Source organism: Equus caballus, chromosome 7 (assembly GCF_041296265.1).
Source record: "Equus caballus isolate H_3958 breed thoroughbred chromosome 7, TB-T2T, whole genome shotgun sequence".
NCBI lineage: Eukaryota > Metazoa > Chordata > Mammalia > Perissodactyla > Equidae > Equus > Equus caballus.
The window spans coordinates 2,439,881-2,459,190 of record NC_091690.1 but is presented as its reverse complement, the minus strand read 5'-3'; the positions used below and the strand labels follow the sequence as shown (position 1 = coordinate 2,459,190).

The 19,310-nt window shown below is 63.6% G+C and overlaps 1 protein-coding gene across 8 annotated transcripts in view; it reads left to right on the top strand.

The window, feature by feature from the left end:
* The window catches only part of NFIC (nuclear factor I C), a 54,226-nt gene that overhangs the window by 26,262 nt on the left and 8,654 nt on the right, over window positions 1-19,310 (top strand). For 5 of the 8 annotated variants that reach the window (XM_070272470.1, XM_070272471.1, XM_023646393.2 and 2 more), the window contains exons 3-8: window positions 7,594-7,665; window positions 11,073-11,147; window positions 11,884-12,007; window positions 12,641-12,765; window positions 16,755-16,880; window positions 18,480-18,664. In XM_070272470.1, the coding sequence (XP_070128571.1) occupies window positions 7,594-7,665; window positions 11,073-11,147; window positions 11,884-12,007; window positions 12,641-12,765; window positions 16,755-16,880; window positions 18,480-18,664 (707 nt within the window). Of the gene's footprint in view, window positions 1-7,593; window positions 7,666-11,072; window positions 11,148-11,883; window positions 12,008-12,640; window positions 12,766-16,754; window positions 16,881-18,479; window positions 18,665-19,133; window positions 19,282-19,310 lie in introns of all 8 variants that reach the window. The other 3 variants (XM_023646394.2, XM_023646391.2, XM_070272469.1) reach the window with 1 other exon arrangement.

Sequence of the window (19,310 nt, the reverse complement as noted above, 5' to 3'; positions counted from 1 at the left end):
TTCCAGGCGAGGATGCGGGGCTCAGAGAGGGAAAGGGCTGTGGCTGGGGTCACACAGCGTGGGCCACACCGAGGGCCGGCCTCGGGGGGGCAGGAGAAGGACGTCGGGGGAGGCAGGGTCGGTACCCGGATTCCTGGAAGCCCGGGGCACATTCAGTTGGCCTGAGTCCTCCCACGGCGGTGACCTCACGGGGCAGCACGTGGTGTCCGCCTCGGTCGTTACTGTGTCCCTAGAGTGTGGGGCACGGCCGGGTACACAGCAGGCGCTCGATACATGAGTTGCATGAAGGACTTACAGTTTCCCCTTGGGTTTGCGTGGACTCTGGGAGGGGGTGGGGGCGCAGGTGACACAGCGGGTGGTGACATAAGTGGACGTCCTCGGGGTCCGCTGCCGGCACACTTCTCGGGACGGGGCTAGGGACGTGAATCTTTGAACCTCTGGAACGTCAAGTCCAGGTTCTGTGCCGGGGGCTGTGGACACACTAAGCGCTTTGGAGCAGAGACCCGAATAAAGCGAGGGGGCGGGCCCGGCACCAGCTGGGGAACAGAGCTCCAGGCGGAGGGCACAGCCTGTGCAAAGGTCCTGGGGCAGGCGCGTGGGAGGAGCAGCGGGGAGGCCGTGTGGCTGGAGCAGAGGGAGGAGGGAGGGCAGGGAGGGGACGGGGCAGGTCGGGCAGGGCCTGGGGGGCCGCGGAGAGGACGCGGCTTCCATATATTTAGGGACCCAGACAGAGCCCAGTGTGATGGCAGCCAGGACCGAGGTTTGGCCGGGGGACCAGGGAGGGTGTGCGCGGGGCCGAGGGCCAGGGTCGCGTGCGCGGAGCCGGGATTCCAGGGCCTGGCTTTGCTTCTCTCTCTGGCCGCCGGCGGGAGGCGGACGTGGCAGCGGCCGAGCCAGCGACACTTGGAAGCCACCGGGCCCGAGAGGAAACCCCGGAGCCGCGGCGGACACGCGCCCGGGCGGGAGCCAGTGACGCTGGGGGCTCGGCTGGCCGGGCCTGTCCTCATCCCGAGGCGACGATCATGTGACCCCCAGCCCATCCCCCTCTGGTGCCCGTGTGGCCACTGCCTCGCTGGGCCCCCAGCCCCGAGAGACCAGAGACTTTGCTGTGTGTGTTGTGGTGACAAAACTCTCGTCACATCAAAGTCACCATTTTAATCATTTTAAGTGTCCAGCTCAGTGGCATGAAGCACATTCACATGGTTGTGCCACCATCCCCTCCATCCGTCTCCAGAACTTTCCATCTCCCCAAACTGCAGCTCTGTCCCCAGGAAACACTGACTCCCACCCCTCCCCCAGCCCCTGGCCCCCCATCCACTTTCTGTCTCTGTGGATGTGGCTCCTCTGGGGACCTCCTGTGAGTGGACCACACGGTGTGTGTCCCTCTGTGTCTGGCTCATGTCACTGAGCGTCACGTCCTCCAGGTCCGTCCACGTGGGAGCAGGAGTCAGGACCTCCTTCCTTTTCACGGCTGCGTAATATTCCAGGCTGTGATGGACACACTGTGTGCGTCCGTCCCCCATCCACGGCCACCCCGGTTGCCTCCACCTCTTGTGACTGTGGTCGTGAGTCACCCTGACCCCTGCTTCTGACCCTTGGGCTGTCTCTGCCTGGCCTCCCCGTCTCACGTGCCCCCGACGTCACCCGAGGGCTCCCGTCTCCCCTCACCCCACAATGTCCCCGAAGCCAGACAGGTTCTAGAATAAAACTCCGTTCGAGTCACAGCCCTTCCCCGGGCTCAAGAGTGACCCCAGGGTCCCCCGCGGCCCCACGGGTTCCAGCGCCCCGTTCCTCCGTCCCCAGCGCTGACGTGACCTCCTCCAAGGGGTCCTCCCTGACTTCTCTGCCGAGAGCCGCCCTCGGTCCCTCGGGACTGAGAAGGACGTGAAGTGATGCCACCCCTCGTCGCCGTCTGTCTCTGGTCCTGCCCACTGCCCGGCGCTTAGTAGGTCGTCCCTGAGCATCTGTGGGACGCAGGCCGGGTGGCACCTCCGTCCCCCGGTGGCAGGATGGAGGGGTTGCCCGGGGGGGAGGGCAGGGCGGGTTGGAGGCCGCGGCGGCGCCTTTGTCGTGCGCGGGGACAGGCCCCTTGGGCTCGTGGCCACAGCGAGAAGGAACAGTCCGTCCCCACTGTCAGCGGATCCAGTTTACCTTTCGATTGTCGCCGAGCTCACGTGTTTGTTTGAGCGGAAAGCTCCGGGGGGTGGTGACATTCCGGCTGCACGTGACTCTCGGGGCCCCGGGAAGCCGAAAGAACTGGTCCCCGGCCAGGCCGGGGTGTCACAGCTGCGGGGGAGGGCCAGAGTCTCGCTTAGACTAGCATGAGTGTGGTTGGCTGTGCTTCGTGGGTGCTGCTGAGGGCCTCCGGTGTCTCTCGGGGACCCAGGGCTTTGAGGAACGTCCCAGAATGAGGGAAGGGCGTGAGCCTTCCGGATGCTGAGGGAACAGAGCTCCAGGCAGAGGGCACAGCCCGTGCAAAGGCCCTGGGGCAGGCGTGTGGGAAGAGCAGCAAGGAGGCCTCTGTGGCTGGAGCAGAGGGAGGAGGAGGACAGAGGGAGGAGGGAGGGCAGGGAGGGGACGGGGCAGGTCGTGCGGGGCCTGGGGGGCCACGGGGAGGACTCGGCTTCTCCCCCAGGGAGGGGAGCCTGGAGGGCTGCGGGTGGAGGAGGGGGAACCCTAGCTGGGGGCTCTGTCCTCCTGGTCCCAACACGGGGATCACCCCAAACTACTGACTGCAAGGGCGCCGGGGCCTCCCTTTGCCAAAGACACGGGACCCGGATGTGAGGCCTCCGGGTGTCTGGGTGTTGATTCCAGGCCTCTTGCCGTGTGCTGGTGCTTTGTGAGTTTGAATATGCCGTTGCCTGTCTTTGTGCCTCAGTTTCCCCATCTGAAAAACAGGGACGATAATCACGTGTGCCTCGTGGAGGAGTTTTGGAGATTAAATGAGTCCGGAGGTGAAACTGGCAGCCCAACGTAGTCAAAGGAATGACTCACTAAGTGTTAATTATTGGAATATGCCATTTCGCACACTGGGCTCCGTCTGGGTCCCTAAATATATGGAAGCCGCGTCCTCTCCGCGGCCCCCCAGGCCCTGCCCAACCTGCCCCGTCCCCTCCCTGCCCTCCCTCCTCCCTCTGCTCCAGCTACACGGCCTCCTCGCTGCTCCTCCCACGTGCCTGCCCCAGGACCTTTGCACAGGCTGTGCCCTCCGCCTGGAGCTCTGTTCCCCAGCTGGTGCCGGGCCCGCCCCCTCGCTTTATTCAGGTCTCTGCTCCAAAGCGCTTAGTGTGTCCACAGCCCCCGGCACAGAACCTGGGCTTGACGTTGCAGAGGTTCAAAGATTCACATCCCTAGCCCCCTCCCGAGAAGTGTGCTGGCAGCGGACCCCGAGGACGTCCACCCCCTCCCAGGGTCCACGCAACCCCAAGGGGAAACTGTAAGTCCTTCATGCAACTCATGTATCGAGCGCCTGCTGTGTACCCGGCCGTGCCCCACGCTCCCGCAGGACGTCAGGGCCACGACGGTGGGGATTTTTGTCCCTGTTGGCCACTGCTGTGTCCCCCGGGGCATCTGACACCCAGGAGGCGCTCAGCTGTCAACCTGCTGCGTGGTCAAAAGAAAGAAGATGGATGAAGAAACGGAGGCTCAGAGACATCGAGGAACTTGCCCAAGGACACACAGCTGGAAGTCGGCCGACTTTGAGTAAAGGGCCAGATAGGAGACACTTTAGAGCTGGAGGTCACTTATGGTTTCTGTCACATGTTCTTTCTCCTTTGAGGATCCTTTAAAAATAGACAAGACCCTTTCTTTTCCTTATTGCTTCTGCTAAGGAGCCTTTTTCGATTTTTTTTTCCTAGTCACTCCGCCCCCTGGAGCTTTCCTGTCACAGCTACTTTATGTGTCTATGGTTTATACAAAACCAGCAAAATTCTGGAGCCCCCTCACCCCCTAGAATCACTGACAATGGACGGATCTGAAACGGGCTCTCTGAGCCGGGCCTCAGTTTCCCAGCCTCGTCCGACGGTGCCAGGGGGCTCTGACCGTGGCGGGAACTCGGCCTGGGGTCCGTCTGTGCAGCCGGGGGTCTGAGGAGACGGAGAGAGGGGGAGTGGTCGGTGCTGGGTTTTTCCTGATTTCTCACGGAAACATCCAGAGCAGCTCAGCCCAATTGACCTCTCCGTGATGGGGGCACATTCGGCGCCGTCTGATGTGGTCGCCACCAGCCACGTGGGGCACGGAGTATTGACAGGTGACCGGTGCGTCGGAAGTCTTGGAAATTTAAGTTCAGGGCAGCTGATTTTTTTTTTTTTTTTTTTTTGAGGAAGATCAGCCCTGAGCTAACTGCTGCCAATCCTCTTCTTTTTTTTCTTTTCTTTTTTTTTTTTGTGCTGAGGAAGACTGGCCCTGAGCTAACATCGTGCCCATCTTCCTCTACTTTATATTTGGGACGCCTACCACAGCATGGCTTGACAAGCGGTGCCGTGTCTGCACCCAGGATCCGAACTGGGAACCCCGGGCCACCAAAGCGGAAAGTGTGCACTTAACCACTGCGCCACCGGGCCGGCCCCAAGGGCAGCTGATTTAAATGTCAAGTCACGTGTGGCTGGTGGCTCCCGACGGCCCCGGGGTGGGGGTGGGCGTTTCCAGGAGCCAGTGATGGACGGGCAGGTGGTCACCAGGGGGGATGGGAAACAGTTCACGGTGTCACAGACGAGAAAGGAAGACAGCAAAGGACAGAGGAAGGAGGTCCTGACACCTGCTCCCGCGTGGACGGACCTGGAGGACGTGATGCTCAGGGACGTGAGCCAGACGCAGAGGGACACACACTGTGTGGTCCACTCACAGGAGGTCCCCAGAGGAGCCACAGCCACAGAGACAGAAAGCGGATGGGGGGCCAGGGGCTGGGGGAGGGGTGGGAGTCAGTGTTTCATGGGGACAGAGCTTCAGTTTGGGGAGATGGAAGGTTCTGGAGACGGATGGAGGGGACGGTGGCACAACCGTGTGAATGTGCTTCCTGCCGCTGAGCTGGGCACAGAAAAATGGCTAAAATGGTCAATGTGATGTTCTGTCTGTTTAACCACAATCTGAAAATGAAATTGAGAAGAATCGGCGACGGCGCAGACTCCCGCGTCCTCGGATAGAATTTCCTCCGTTCTCTTGTTTCCCGTATTTTCACTCTGTTCCTGTTACTTAGAATCGAGAACACGCTGGTTTAAGTTCAAACACGCCCCCCTCCCCCCCGCCCTCCCGGGGCTGGAGAAGGAAGAGAGTGTCTGCACGCCCCCGGGGACCCCGGCCTGGCCTCACGTCGGGCGCAACGCCGAGGCCCCTCTGCCGCGTGGGCTCAGGATTGTTCTGGAAGAAACGGAGCCGAGGGCTGTGGATCGGGAAGCGGGAAACGGAACCGTCCCCACTGGCAATGACATGACGGTCGGCGTAGAAAACCCAAGGAAAAAAAAACCCTTGGACCTCAAGACAAGGTTGACACTCAAGGCTGGGACAGGAGACCCAGGAGCCGACATGAAGAGCGCAGCCCCGCCGGTGTCCCCACCCTGCCCTGTGTGCCCGCCGGTTTGGCGCCCGCCCTCCGACCCGGGTTGTCAGCTGGCTCAGCGACCGAGCATCCCCGGTGAGCGGCTTGCTTCTCTTCCCATTTTACAGACCGGGAAACTGAGGCTCAGAGAGGTCGTGTGGCTGGCCAGAGGTCACACAGCGAATATCAACGAGATAAAGGCTCCACGCTGGAGCCCGCCCGTTGCTTTTCGTGGTGCCCAGTACCAGCACCCAGCCCGGAAACAACAATGATGACGTTAATAATAGTAACAAAGCCCCCTCTGATGGCTGACGTGCGGACCACGTGCCAGCCGCGGTTTGGAGCGCCTCACGGCATTGGGACCACCTTGCCCTGCACAGAGGGCGTCAGGGGACGTGCTGTGGTTGTGCCCATTTCGCAGACGTGCAAAGAGGCACAGAGAGGTCAGGCAACGGGCCTGAGGCGCACAGCCCGGCTGCCCGGTCCCCAAGCAGGAGCCGCGGGCCGGGCTCAAGACGCACCGCCCCCCCCCCCCCCCCAGGGAGGCGCCGAGTGCCAGGCGGGCGGCACGAGTGTGGGCGCCCGGCCCCAGAGGGTCCTGTGCCCACGGCCTGGAGCCCGCGCGGCCGGCTGCCCGGGCTGGGCCCTTCCCAACGGCGGGGCCGGCCAAGCAGGACTGGCCGCCTCCAAGGGGCCGCCGGCTGCCCAGCCCGGGGTGGCCGCAGGGCGCGGGGCCCAGCCAGGCACGGTCCCCTCAGCCACCGCCTGGCCCCGCCTGGCCCGGCCAGCGAGGGCTGCCCGCATCCGTGCTGTCGTGGGTGGGGAAACTGAGGCACGGGCCCGCTCCCGTGCCACTACGGCAGCCTCAGTGACTATTCCCACAACAACCCCGACGGCACTGACGCTCCAGAGGGGACGTGACCTCGGAGGCTGCAGGGCTGGGATGGGGACTCGGGCGTCGGACCCCAGAGGCCAGTGACTCCCGCACACCCGACCCCGTGACCCTGAATAAAATAACCCCCGGACTTTCGCCGCCCCCCCCACTCGGTTTTCCTCGTCTGTGAAATGGGTACGTCACCGTCCCAGCCCTGTGGCTCCTGCCCTGTCACCGATGTCGTGTCCGCTGGGACCCACAGAGCGCCGCGTGTGCGGCCGTCGTAGGGGTTTCAAATAACAGTAATAATAGCGACGTGACGGACATCACCTTGGCGGGTCTGGAGGCCTCCTCCCGCCCGGAGCACGGCCCCTCTGTTGTCTCCCGCCACCTCCTGGCCACCTGGTCAGGCCTGGGCGATGCTCACGCCCGCTTGAAAGAGGAGAAAACGGAGGCTCAGAACAGTTGAGCGACTTGCCTGAGGTCGCACAGCATGGACTTCCTGGCTTTGGGGTGTGGCAGGAGGGAGGGTTTCTCTGATGGGGATTCGGGCCGCTTCTGACCTGAGGGGGCAGCGGGGGTGCGGGGTACCGGGGTTGCAGCCGGTGGGGGGCGCGGGGGCCGCAGAAGGAGCTGGCGCCAACACGGCCAAGCGCCGCTGTCTGCCAAGGAGCCGGGTTATTTTTAGATAAGTGGGGGGAGGGGAGGCGCTGCGGGGAAGGGAGCCCCCAAGCGAGGCGGGTGGGCGGGGGTGCTGCCACGGTCGAGGGATCCCCCTCAGCCCCCTCTCTGGGCCCCCAGGCCTTGGAGGGCAGAGGCCGAGGGCTCAAGGACTCGTCTCTCTGGGCCTCAGTTTCCCCATCTGTAAAGCGGGCATAGCGACAGCTCCTACCTCAAGGGGTTAAGCAGGATTCAGTGTTACCCTCACTGCACGGGCGGGGAAACTGAGGCTGAGTTCTCGCCGCATGCCAGCACGTAGGAGTACGGGCACCCCGGGGACCCTCGCTGGCGCCTGCAGGTGCCGGGTTGAATGTCCAGACGCCCTGGGGCAGCAACCGAGGGAGGGGGCCCGGCCGACCCCCGGGGCCTGCGGGTTCGGGGACCCCCGCTCCACGGCACCAGCCCAGCCTCCTGGGGGGGGGGCGGTCCCTGCAGTGTCACCATGTGGTCCTCCCTCTCTTTGCAGACGCGGAGCAGAGCGGCAGCCCCCGGGCGGGCATGGGCTCCGACCAGGAGGACAGCAAGCCCATCACGCTGGGTGAGTGTGGGGCCCCGGCCCCTCGATTTGGGGACCGTTGTCCGATCCCCCCACCCCGTGGGAGCGGGACCCTCGCGAGTGTAATGGATTCGTCCCTCGCAGCCATGCTGGGGGGCGGGCGCCGCTGTGGTTCCATTGTGCAGAAGGGGAAACTGAGGTTCAGAGAGGTTCGGGGGCGCCCGGGGAGCTGGGCGTGGAGCCCACGGGCCTGAGCTGCCCGCGTCTGGGCTCCGGGGGGCTCACCCTACGGGGAGGCCCCAGACGGCCCGCGGTTCCTGGATGAGGGACAGAGGAGGACGGGCAGGTTCTGGGGGGACAGTGGGGGAACTGGGAGCGGAGCCTGAAGACCCGTCCTCGCCCCCTGTCTGTCCTCCCCAAAGTGGTCAGACGGCACCCGGGAGCCCCTGAGTCGGGCCTGCCCTCCTCCACTCACAGCCCTCCAGGCTCCCCTCCCCCTGGGGAGAAGCCCGAGTTCTCTCTCCCCCTCGCTCCCTCTGCTCCAGCCGCACAGGCCTCCTCGCTGTTCCTCCAACACGCCAGGCCCAGTCCTGCCCCAGGACCTTTGCACGGGCTGTGCCCTCTGCCTGGACAGCTAACTGCCCTCCCTCTCCAGATGACCCAGGTCTCAGCTCACGGTCCCCCCTCTCAGAGCCATCTTCCCCGAGCTCCCCCAGCTCAAGCAGCCTCAGCTGCTATTGATGGGCGCCCTCTGTTTTATTTCCCCCGGAGGAAGTTGGTGATGGCATATGTGTTCGCCCCGTTGCTTAGCGATTCTGTCCGCGTTTGCTTCTCTCTCCTAATGGAACGTCACCTCCTCGAGGGCCGACGTTTTCATCCGTCTTGCTCACCCCTGTGCCCTTGGTGCCTGGAACAGGACCTGGTACACAGGAGGCGCTCAATAAGTATTCGCAGCACGAAAGAAAGGAGAGAGGGACAGATGAAGCAGAGGGGAGGAGAGAAACTCCAGGGAGGGTATTTCAGGGACCAGGAAGGAAAGAAGAGATGGAAGGAACAGTGGGTGGGGAGGGCCGGCTCGGGGTGGCCGGATGGTTCCAGAAGGTTCACAGGGCGGGCCGCTTCTCACTGGCCCTGTGTGACCCCGAGGCCTCCCTGGCCTCCCGCTGTCCCCAGGCGCCTCCCTCCCGGCCAGATGTTCAGGGTCGGGGGGGGTGGGCTGGCCTGCTCCCGGGGGAGCTCGGGCCACTGCAGGGGTCACTTCCTCCGGCCGTCCACCCGCCAGGGAGTCCCCGGGTCTGGAGTGCGCGCTCCGCACAACAGGAAGCCCCGGAGGGAGGGTGTGGGGCTGCTGACACCAGCTGGCCAGCTGGGGCGGCAGGAAACGGCCACGGCCACTTCCCCTGGACACCAGGGGCCACCGCCCTGTCCGCAGGGATGTCCGGGCGCCAGCCTCCCAGCGTGGCCCCAGGGCGGACAGTAAGTGCTCAATAAACGGGGCGCGCACAGCTTGTCGCCCGGGAGGCCGGGGTGGCCGGGGTTCCCAGACCGGCCAGCCGTGGCTTGGGTCTGGGACAGTGGCCTGGGAGCCGGTCCCCGCGGTCCCTGCTGCCCCCTGGGGGCCCAAAGGAGAACTGCTCCCCGCCCCCACCCCCGCCTCCACCACGACCCCGGTCCCGCCTCCTCTGTGCCCCGTCGCCGGCTCCTGTGCTCCCGCCCTGTTGGCCTCCAGCGCGCCGGGTGCCTTCCAGCCCCGGGGACTTTGCACGGGCCGTTCTCGCCGCCGGGAACATCGTGGCCCTCGGGGAGGGGGTGAAACCCCGCGCTGAGCAGCATCCTGCTGACCGCAGCCTCCGCGCAGGCTCGGTTCCCGGTGCTTCCCGCGTGGCACCGCGTGTGCGCCTCGCTCGGCCCGACCGTGAGGTGGTGGGGAAATGTCACCCTCTCGGCGAGGCCCTCTGGGAGCCCTTTGTGTGAAATGGGTCCCTCCTCCCCGCCCCCGCAGCTCCCCCACCCCACCTGCCCGACCTCTGTTTGACTTTATAATCCTTTCCCACGTTTTTTATTGTGGTAAAACGTACAAGATAGAAGATGCATCCTTTTACCCATATTAAAATGTACAATTCAGTGTTGTGCACTGTCACCTGTGTCTAGTTCCAGAACATTCCATCATCCCAAAAAGAAACCCCGTCCCCATTGGCATCACCCCCACCCCCTCCCCAGCCCCTGGCCCCTACAAGCCCACTCCCTGTCTGTGGATCGGCCTGTTCTGGACGTTTCCCGTCCATGGGGTCACACGCCGTGTGTCCTTCTGTGTCTGCTTCTCTCCCTGAGCGTCGTGTGTGCAGGTCCGTCCACATGCGGCTGTGTCAGGGCCTCGCTCGTCTTCACGGCTGCGTAATATTCCAGCGTGTGGCTGGACCACATTTTGTGTGTCCATCGTCCACCAGTGGCCAGTGGGTGGGTCCAGCCTGGGCTGTGGTGAATGTGCTGCCATGAATGTGGGAGCACAGGCTTTTCACTTACTGAGCTCCGTGCCCTCCGCCCAGGCTGCACCGGGGCCCAGGAGGGCAGCCACTCCCGTGGTTCTCGTTCCCGGCGAGCTTCTTGACGACATGGGTCCTGCCTGTGAGGGCGCCACGGCCGGGACAGGCCTGCTCCGAGCTGTCCGAGGTTGGCCTGGGCTCCCACCCTGCTGGAGCCAACCTCAGTTTCCAAATCCGTGAAATGGGTTCAAACCACCCCAGTGGGCAGAGGAGGGTCCCTCTTCCTTTGACGTTAGGCAGGAGGGGCTCTGGGGACCTGGGGGTTTTGACTGCGGCCCGTGGACCCTCCAGGCGGCCGGTGGTTCTGAGCCCCCGCTGTCCGCCAGGCGCTGGGCAGAGACACCCCTGCCGGTGGCCCGGAGCTCCCAGCCTGGAGGGAGAAGGATGTGGAACCGTCGCGTCGCAGGGGCGATAAATGATGCAAGGGGGGCAAGCGGCCGCCTAGGAATCCAGCTTCGCATGTCACAACCACCCACACGATGGGGACACGGTCCCCACCTTCTAGATTACAGAGCGTCGAGGCTCGGGGAGGGGAAGCGGCTTGCCCAAGATGCCAGGCCGAGTGGGCGCCCGAGCCGGGCTTTGAACCCGGGTCCAGCCTCCACTGGCGTGCCCCGGATGAAGGCGAGGCTGGATAAGAGGCCTCCCCGGGGGAGGGGACACTGGCTGGGGCTGCAGCGAGGACGACGGGGGAGGGGCTCAGGAAGGTCGGCTCTGGCGGGGTTGGGGGGGAGCGGAGGGACACCCCCAGCGGGCTGGAGGGGCTCAGCTGGCCGTGCTGCTGCCGTGGGGACGGAGGAGGGGACCTGCCGGGGAGCCTGGGCGGCCCCGGTGGTGGGGGGACGAGGAGGGAAACGGACCCGGCTCCGCAGCCGCCCGCTGACCCCCGCTTTCTCCCTGTTCCAGACACGACTGACTTCCAGGAAAGCTTCGTCACCTCCGGCGTGTTCAGTGTCACCGAGCTCATCCAAGTGTCCCGGAGTGAGTGTCCCCGCCCACCCTGCGCTGGGACCGGAGGCGGGAGGGGCTTCGGGAGGGAAAGGGTCCCAGGGGGAGGGGAGGGGCTTGGGGAAGAGGAAGTAGCCGCCCCCCCCAACACTCCCCCTTGTCCCCTGCAGCCACCCTCTGTCACAGAGCCAGGCTTCCTAGGAAGGGCGGCCTCCAGGCCCCTCCCAGAGCCCAAGGTCAGGGTGACAAGTTCCTCCCCAGGAAACAGACTCCAAAGGCTAAGTGGAGGATTTGGAGAACCTTCCGCCAGCATCCCTCCTTCCTGGGGCCTCCCCCCGCCCCCCCAGAGGGCCCCACCCCGCACCCACCATGCTTCCTGTCCCCTTCCCTTCCCTATGGATCTGCTGGGGACCCTCTGCCCTCCCCCTGACACCCCCGTTTGAACCCCACCCCAGGGAGCTCTGGGCGCTGTCCCGCCTTATCCCTGAGCACCACCCTCTCTGTGCAGATCAGCAGAGCCTGGCTTCTGGGGGAGCCGGGAAGAGCTGGGCTCCGGTTCTGGCTACGCCTCTGCCTCACAGGGTGACCTTGGCCTCTCTGGACGGTCTCGGGCTTCTGATCCGTAGAATAAGCCCACTTTTGGCCAAATTAGGAACCAGCCCGGGTTTGCAAAAGGGGTTCCCCTTTGGACAAATGGCCCCCAGATGGCTCTCCCCACCCCTCCAGGGTAAATTGCTCCCTCCCTCATTCTCTCTGTCGCCCCCTGCAGCACCCGTGGTGACTGGAACAGGACCCAACTTCTCCCTGGGGGAGCTGCAGGGGCACCTGGCCTACGACCTGAATCCAGCCAGCACCGGCATGAGAAGAACGCTACCCAGCACTTCCTCCAGTGGGTACGTGCCCCGGTCCACATCTCCATCTGGGGCATTTCACGACCCCTCGCCCACCTCCATCTGGCCCCACTTGGTTCATTCCTTTCTCTGGAATGCCTTTTTTCACGGTCCACTTGGGCAACTCCTACTCATCCTTCAAAACCCAGCCCTGAGTGCCCTGACACCCACTCAGGGTTCCCACTGCCTGGTGTCCACGGGCCCAGCCCTTGAGACTGCACGAGGATGCAGACACCCGGTTCTTGCTGAGACAGGCCGTGTGCTGTGACCTGATCACCCTGCGTTGGCCTCAGTTTCCTCATCTGTAAAATGGGATCAGAATCCCACCGGGTTGTTCTCAGGATTACAGTGGTCAGCCAGGCCTTTGGGGCTCGGGTGTCCACCCTGCTAGTTTGCCCTGTGACCTCGGCCGGCTCCCTCCCTGCCTCTGGCCCCACGTGTCCCATCCAGGCAACTGGCAGGATGGCACAGGTGTTAACTGAGAACCGGCTCTCCCACAACGTCTCTCGCGATAGCACCCGCCTCGCCCCGCCCCCTCGGGACCGGAAGTCCCAAAGCCCGCCCCGCCCCCGCCCGCCCGCCCCCCTCCGCGTCTCCGTGGTAACCGGCGTGCGTTCTTCCTCCCTCGCGCCTTAGGAGCAAGCGGCACAAATCGGGCTCGATGGAGGAAGACGTGGACACGAGCCCCGGCGGCGATTACTACACCTCGCCCAGCTCTCCCACGAGTAGCAGCCGCAACTGGACAGAGGATATGGAAGGAGGTAGGGCTGGCGGCGGGGGCGGAGCCGGCCTTCCGGTCGTTCGGGGGGTGGGGGTGGGGGAAACCGCGGCGGGGACTACGTATCCCGGCAGGCACCGCGCGGGCGCCGGGGAGCGGGAAGCAGGCCCGGAGCCGCGGGGCCTCCTGGGAATTGTAGTAGTGAGGGCTGCGCGCGCCTGAGAGGCAAGTCCGGATTCGCGATCCCGGAGCTCTTGGGTTCCGCTCGGGCGGGGGAGGGCGGAGACTACCTGTCGGCCGGCTTTCCTGCCCTCTTCCTTTTAGGGCGTCATCTCTGTGGGGTTCCTGACTCAGTAGCGATTCTGATCGACAGGGGGCTTCTTCCTGGGGTCCGACGTAGACTGTCCTCTATAGGGTCCCCGCCAGAGGGTCCCGGGATGTAGGGTCCCTTTTCACTGGGGTCCTCCCTGAGGGAGTTTCCTTTTTGCGAGCATCTCGTCCCCATGGGACCTTCCTCTGTGGGATTCCAGATGTCCCATCACAGTGGCCTCTGCCGGGGACACTTTGTCCTGCTGCTCTTACAGGGTCCCCTCCAGGGCGTCTTCTGGGGTTCCCATTCTGTAGGGTCGGCCGTCCCATACCCAGCTCATCAGCATCCTTTGTCCACTTACCGCCCCCCAAGGGCCTTCTCCAAGATGTCCCTTCCCCGGATCCCCGTCTCCACCGCGGTCCTGCCCCCCAGCGGGCCGGTGCCCGTGACTTTGGGGAACCGTGTGACCCCGGAAGGGTGCCCCGCGTCCCTCGGATTCTTGGTGGGGTCTGTGCCCCACAGTTTAGGAGCATCTGTCCGTCCCGTCTCCCTTTTTGAGGGTTCGCCCTAGGGCCTCACGTGGGATGTGAGGTCCACCAGCCCTTATGGCTTCCGGGGACGCCGCCCCTCGGGGCCTCAGTTTCCCTATCTGTAGGATGGAGACATTGGTACCTGCAGCACCCACCTCGTAGGGTTGTCACAGGGACTAAGTGAGTTAGTACATTCGATGTCCCTAAAGCAGGCCTGGCACATACTAAGCACCCCATAAACCTTAGGGTTTGTTTTTTCTTCCCTCCTCATCGCTGTTACCACAGGGTCTCCTTCCTTATAAAGATCTGTCTATACAGTGTGCCCCACCCACAGGATTCTTGAAAAGCAGTATAATGTTACAATCAAGAGGGCAGCGTCAGGCCCGGGAGAGACCTGGGTTCGAATCCCAGCTCTGCCGTTGACTCACTGGGTGGGCTATGTAACCTAGGGTGGGTGACTCGACTTCTCTGAGCCTCGGTTCCCTTGTCTCCAAAATGGGAGTGATAAGTCACTCTTCTTTCGGGGTAGTAGAAGGAGGAAATGACAGAATGAGCACAGAGTGACGGAATGGCACATGTGTGCCCAGGAAGGAAGAGAAAGTTTGCTTTTGGTTTTTTTTGAGGAAGATTAGCCCTGAGCTGACATCTGCCGCCAATCCTCCTCTTTTTTGCTCAGGAAGACTGGCCCTGAGCTCACATCCGTGTCCATCTTCCTCTACTTTATATGCGGGACGCCTCCCACAGCATGGCTTGCCAAGCGGTGCCATGTCCACACCCGGGATCCAAACCAGGGAACCCCGGGCCGCTGAGAAGCAGAATGTGTGCACTTAACCGCTGTGCCACCGGGCTGGCCCCAAAGAGAGTTTGTTGTTGGTCGTGTCTTTATAAAACTCTCATCTCTTTGAGTCGGTCTGTAACACATCTGATTGTGACACTTGAGGTCCCAGGTGTGGTCTCCCAGAGCAGGCACCGTCTCTGTTTGTTAGGCTCTGATTTATTGGTCAAAGTGTCTCTGTGGTTCTTTGTCGGATTTGTCTCCAGAACTTGTCCAGCAGAACTTGGGGGATGGTTCACGTTTGCCTGGTCATTTATGGATGGGGGACAGAAAGCAGCTGTCGGGAACGCTGCAGCTGAAGGGCCCATGTGCCCCCAAAGTGTGTCCTGTTGAGAGTGGAAGGTGCCCCGTGTGGGGCCACTGCAGTCCCAGAGGAAAAATGATAGCCTTAAGCCTTGGATTAGAAAGAAGGAAAGGCCAGGAGTAGCGAACCCAGCTTCCAGTTCAAGAGGTTCAAGAAGGGAAAACTGATTTATACAGGAAGGAAATGTGAGAGGCCCCAGGGCTGGGTCTGACCTTCCTGCCCTGAGAATGAAGCGGCTGCAACCAGGGAGGACAAGGAGGAAGCCCTCCCGGGCCCCAGTGTGAGGTGGGGAGTCACAGAGCTGGAAGGGAGTGTCAGAGGGGGTCTGTCCCCCTCCAGCTTGCACTTGGTTACCTCAGGTGACGGCAAACTCACTCCCTCCTATGGGTTTCATCCTCAGGGTGAGCCCATACTGTGTGCCTGTCCCTGCCTTCCAGGGCTCACAGCCTAGTGGGGGAGATGGACTTGGATCTCCTCTTCTCCATGCTTCTCCCCCTCCTCCCCACTCTACTCCCCCTCCTCCCCCTGCCTCCTGCCTCCTCCTCCTCCTCCTCCCCCTCCTCTACCTCCCCCTCTCCCTTCCTCCTCCCCCTCCTCCCTCATCCCCTCCTCCTCCCCCTCCTCTCCCTCCCCCTCCTCCTCCTGCTCCTGGCTTCCTCCAGCTTCCTGTCTAGACAGCTACCAATTAGTTGCTCATTAAGAGGCTTAAGCTGATTACGCCCCTCCCCCTGTTCCTCTGCGGTGGCCGCCACGGGAAGCACTCAGTGGACTGTGTGTCTGGGAGGGGCAGAGGCCTGGGGTGGGGTCCACGGCAGCCCCACCCAGGCAAGAGCTCCCCCAGCTGCACCTCTCGGCCCCACACACCAGCCTCCAGGTCTCTGCCTGTCCTGTTCCTGGCCAGAAGCGCCCTTTCTCCCCTGCCACCTCCTCCGGAGGCCTTCCCTGACTACATCCCCCCTGCCCCCGCCCCGTGGGGCAGGAAAAGGCACCTTCTGCTCAGGTCCCAGAGTGCTTTGCTCTCGCTGCCTCTGTGGCCCTCTCGCAGGGGACACAGCCCCCCCAAGGGAATTATAATACGGGGTGAAGCTGGCAGCTCCCATCTTGCTCCTCTGTCACCCGGGGGTCTTCCCCCGTCTCTTCCTGGACTCAGGGGCCGGCGGGGGGTGAGGGGGATTGAGTCCAGGCTGCCCCACATCTTAGTCCTGTGGCCTGGGGCAAGTGACTTCCCCCATCAGGGCTCAGTCTCCACGTCTGTGAAGTGAGGGGACCCCTGTAACTGCTGAGTGGGACGTCGTGGGGGTGACGTGAGAGCAGACTCCCACTCACAGAGGGTCCTCACTCAGGTCTGTTCTGCCCCCAGGGGACACCGGGCCATGTCTGGGGATGTCTGTGGTTGTCACAGCTCCTGGCATCCAGTGGGTGGGGCCAGGGATGCTGCTCGACCCCCATAGCACCCAGAACAGCCCCCCAGGGAGTGACCCGGCCCCAATGTCACAGCACCAAGGGGGATCCTGGGCACGTTGGCTAACACGCAGAGGATGCTCGGAGGCGGGCTGTGTGCTCGGGGCCTCCCGCCCGCCCGGGCCCCAGGGGTGGTTCTCTCCCAGCCTCCCGCCTGTCTCAGCTCCCGAGGCCCAGTTTGGCCACCAGGTCTGGGACATCCAGGCGGCCAGCAGGGTGTCTCAGGGTGGCCCAGCTTCCAGGCCCAGCTGGCAGAGGCCCAGGCAGCATTCCCCTCCTCCCGACGGGCCGGGGACAGTGTGAGTTCCAGGTCACCCTTCCCACCTAGCGTGGGGCTGTCCCGGGTGCCAGTCCCTGGGGGACTACCTGCCCCATCCCAGCGACAGGCACTCACACGCAGCATCACGCATGCTCAGAGCTGTCGAGGGCAGAGGTTTGTAACAGCAGAAGCCGATGGCAGCCCGAGTGGCTGTCTGTGTGTCCCTCTGTGCAGTGGCTCCCGGTCCCCCACCGCGGGCTGCTGGGGGAGGGAGAGGCAGGGCCAGGGGTCCTGGGAGTGGAGCCCGTGACCCTCCGGTTCCCCCCACTACAGGCATCTCATCCCCGGTGAAGAAGACAGAGATGGACAAGTCGCCTTTCAACAGCCCGTCTCCCCAGGACTCGCCTCGCCTCTCCAGCTTCACCCAGCACCACCGGCCCGTCATCGCCGTGCACAGCGGTGAGCCCCACGGGCCCGGGCGGGGGGCGGCGTGGCCCCTATGGCCAGGGAAGTCCCACTGGCTGTGTGACCACAAGTCCTATTGCGACAGCCGGGCGAGAAAGCCTGGAGGTGCCTCGGTGCAGAGTACCCGGGCCTGGCCAGTCTCTTTGGGCCTCAGTTTCCCCTTCTACACAAAGAGGAGGGGCAGCCCGGGGCTTGTCCCTCAGTCTCCTCCCCTTTTGTCACACTAAAGAGACCCACAGACAGACCTCGGGGTCACAGAAGGAGGTAGACACCCCTGACATGTGGCTGGACACACACGAGGACACACATGGGCCACACATGGTATGGGGACGCTCCTGGACATGTAGACACATTCCCAGCAGACAGATAGACTCCAGCCACCGCAGGGTGTGAGCCGAGCTGGTCAGAGGGCACCTGGCCCGCTGTTGGCTCGGCTGTCAGTCGGGCTCGTAAGTGTCCCCTCCCGGGGCCATCCTTGGGACTGAGTGAGTGAAATCGCGGTGAGAGCTGGACCACCGCCTGGTACCATTGTGAGGATGGTCCCAACTCAGTTCCTCACAAGGGCAGATACGCGCACGGGGACCAGGCGGAAATCCAGACAGTGCAGCCAGTCAGACCAGGAGCCAGCGAACCAGGCCCCTGGTACCTGTGCTTGTCAATAAAGTTTTATTGGCACACGGCCCATGCCAATCGTTGACATGTCGCCTGTGGCAGCTCTCAGGCCACGAGGCGGAGTGAGTGGCTGCAGCAGAGACCCCGTGGCCCCCACAGCCCCAAATATTTACCATCTTGTCAGGGGTGGAAGAGAGAGAACGAGAGAGAGTGACCAGAAATGGACATAGGGCTTCTTTTGGTGGGGAGGGGGCAGGGGAGAATGTTCTAGAATTACAGAGCGAGTGTATTCAGTCACTGAGTTGTTTAGAAAAATAAAAAAGCAAACAGCACACTGGAGTATTACGCAGCTGTGAAAAGGAGCAAGGCCCTGACATGGCCGCAGATGGATGGACCTGAAACGTCCAGAACAGGCAGATCCACAGAGAGCCGGCTCGTGGGGGCCAGGGGCTGGGCAGGGGGCGGGGGTGATGCTGATGGGGACACCGTTTCTCCCCAGGATGATGAGAACGTTCTTTGAGAGCTCATAGTGATGGTTGCACAGCTCTGTGAACGCACCAAAAACCAGTGACTCGTACACCGTCAAAAGACGAATTTTGTAGGATGCAAATTAGATCTTAATTTATAAAAAATAGCGACCACCCGGCGCTTTACGCAAAAAGCTAGCTGAGGCCCAAGTGAGGTCTAGACTCGAACCCTGGGCCAGCCGCCTGCTTGCTGTGTGGCCTGGGACTGGGGTGTGAACCTCGGGCAGCCATCGTGTTATGCTCTGTTCAAATAGACAAGGAAACAACCAGGCAGGGGCCCCGGGCCCGTGGGGCTGCGCTGGAGGTCCCGTGTGCGGGCATGTGGTGACCCCAGGGCCTGGCCCGTGCGGGCTGCTGGGCCTGCTGGCGTTTGTGGGACGCGCCCCCAAACCCTGTGACGCGGAGCCGAGCGGCCAGCGCGACCGCCCCGGTGACCGGCTTCCCGCCCCCGCAGGGATCGCCCGGAGCCCGCACCCGACCTCGGCCCTGCACTTCCCCACGACCTCCATTCTGCCCCAGACGGCCTCCAGCTACTTCCCGCACACGGCCATCCGCTACCCGCCGCACCTCAACCCCCAGGACCCGCTCAAAGATCTCGTCTCGCTGGCCTGCGACCCGGCCAGCCAGCAGCCTGGACCGGTGAGTCTGGGGGCCCCGGCGCGTCGCAGGTGGCCCCCCCACCCCCCGAAACGGGCAGCCTTTGCCTCAAACGGTGGTGTTTTCGTGGATGACGAGGGTCCCGGTGCCTCGTCGGAAGTTTCCGGATGTTAGAGCTAGGGCTGCGGCTCGGGCGGCTTTTGCCACACTCCCTCAGTGCTCAGAGCCGTCGGGGTTCTGGAACCGCCAGCAGGTGGTTGATGAGGATGTCCCAGTGGTGCCCGAGGCGCGTGGACGGGCCCCGTGAGGTCGAGGGGCGTTGGCATCGCGTGCAAGGAGGGAGACGGGGTACATGGTGGCTCAAGACGGAGAGGAAGGCGGTGTGGGCCCAGGATGCTGGAGGCCCACGGGCAGCCGCCATCCCCGCCACCCTTGTCCTGGTGGCCCCAGCCTGGCCACGGCCCCCAGGCCCCCCGGCCACCTTAACCGCCTGTCTCTCTGTTCCCCCCAGTTAAATGGAAGTGGTCAGCTCAAACTGTCCAGTCACTGCCTTCCCGCCCAGATGCTGGCCCCCCCGCCCCCCGGGCTGCCGCGGCTGGCGCTCCCCCCCGCCGCCAAACCCACCTCCGAGGGAGGATGCGCATCGCCGACCTCGCCCTGTAAGCACTCGGGAAGCGGTGCCCGCGGC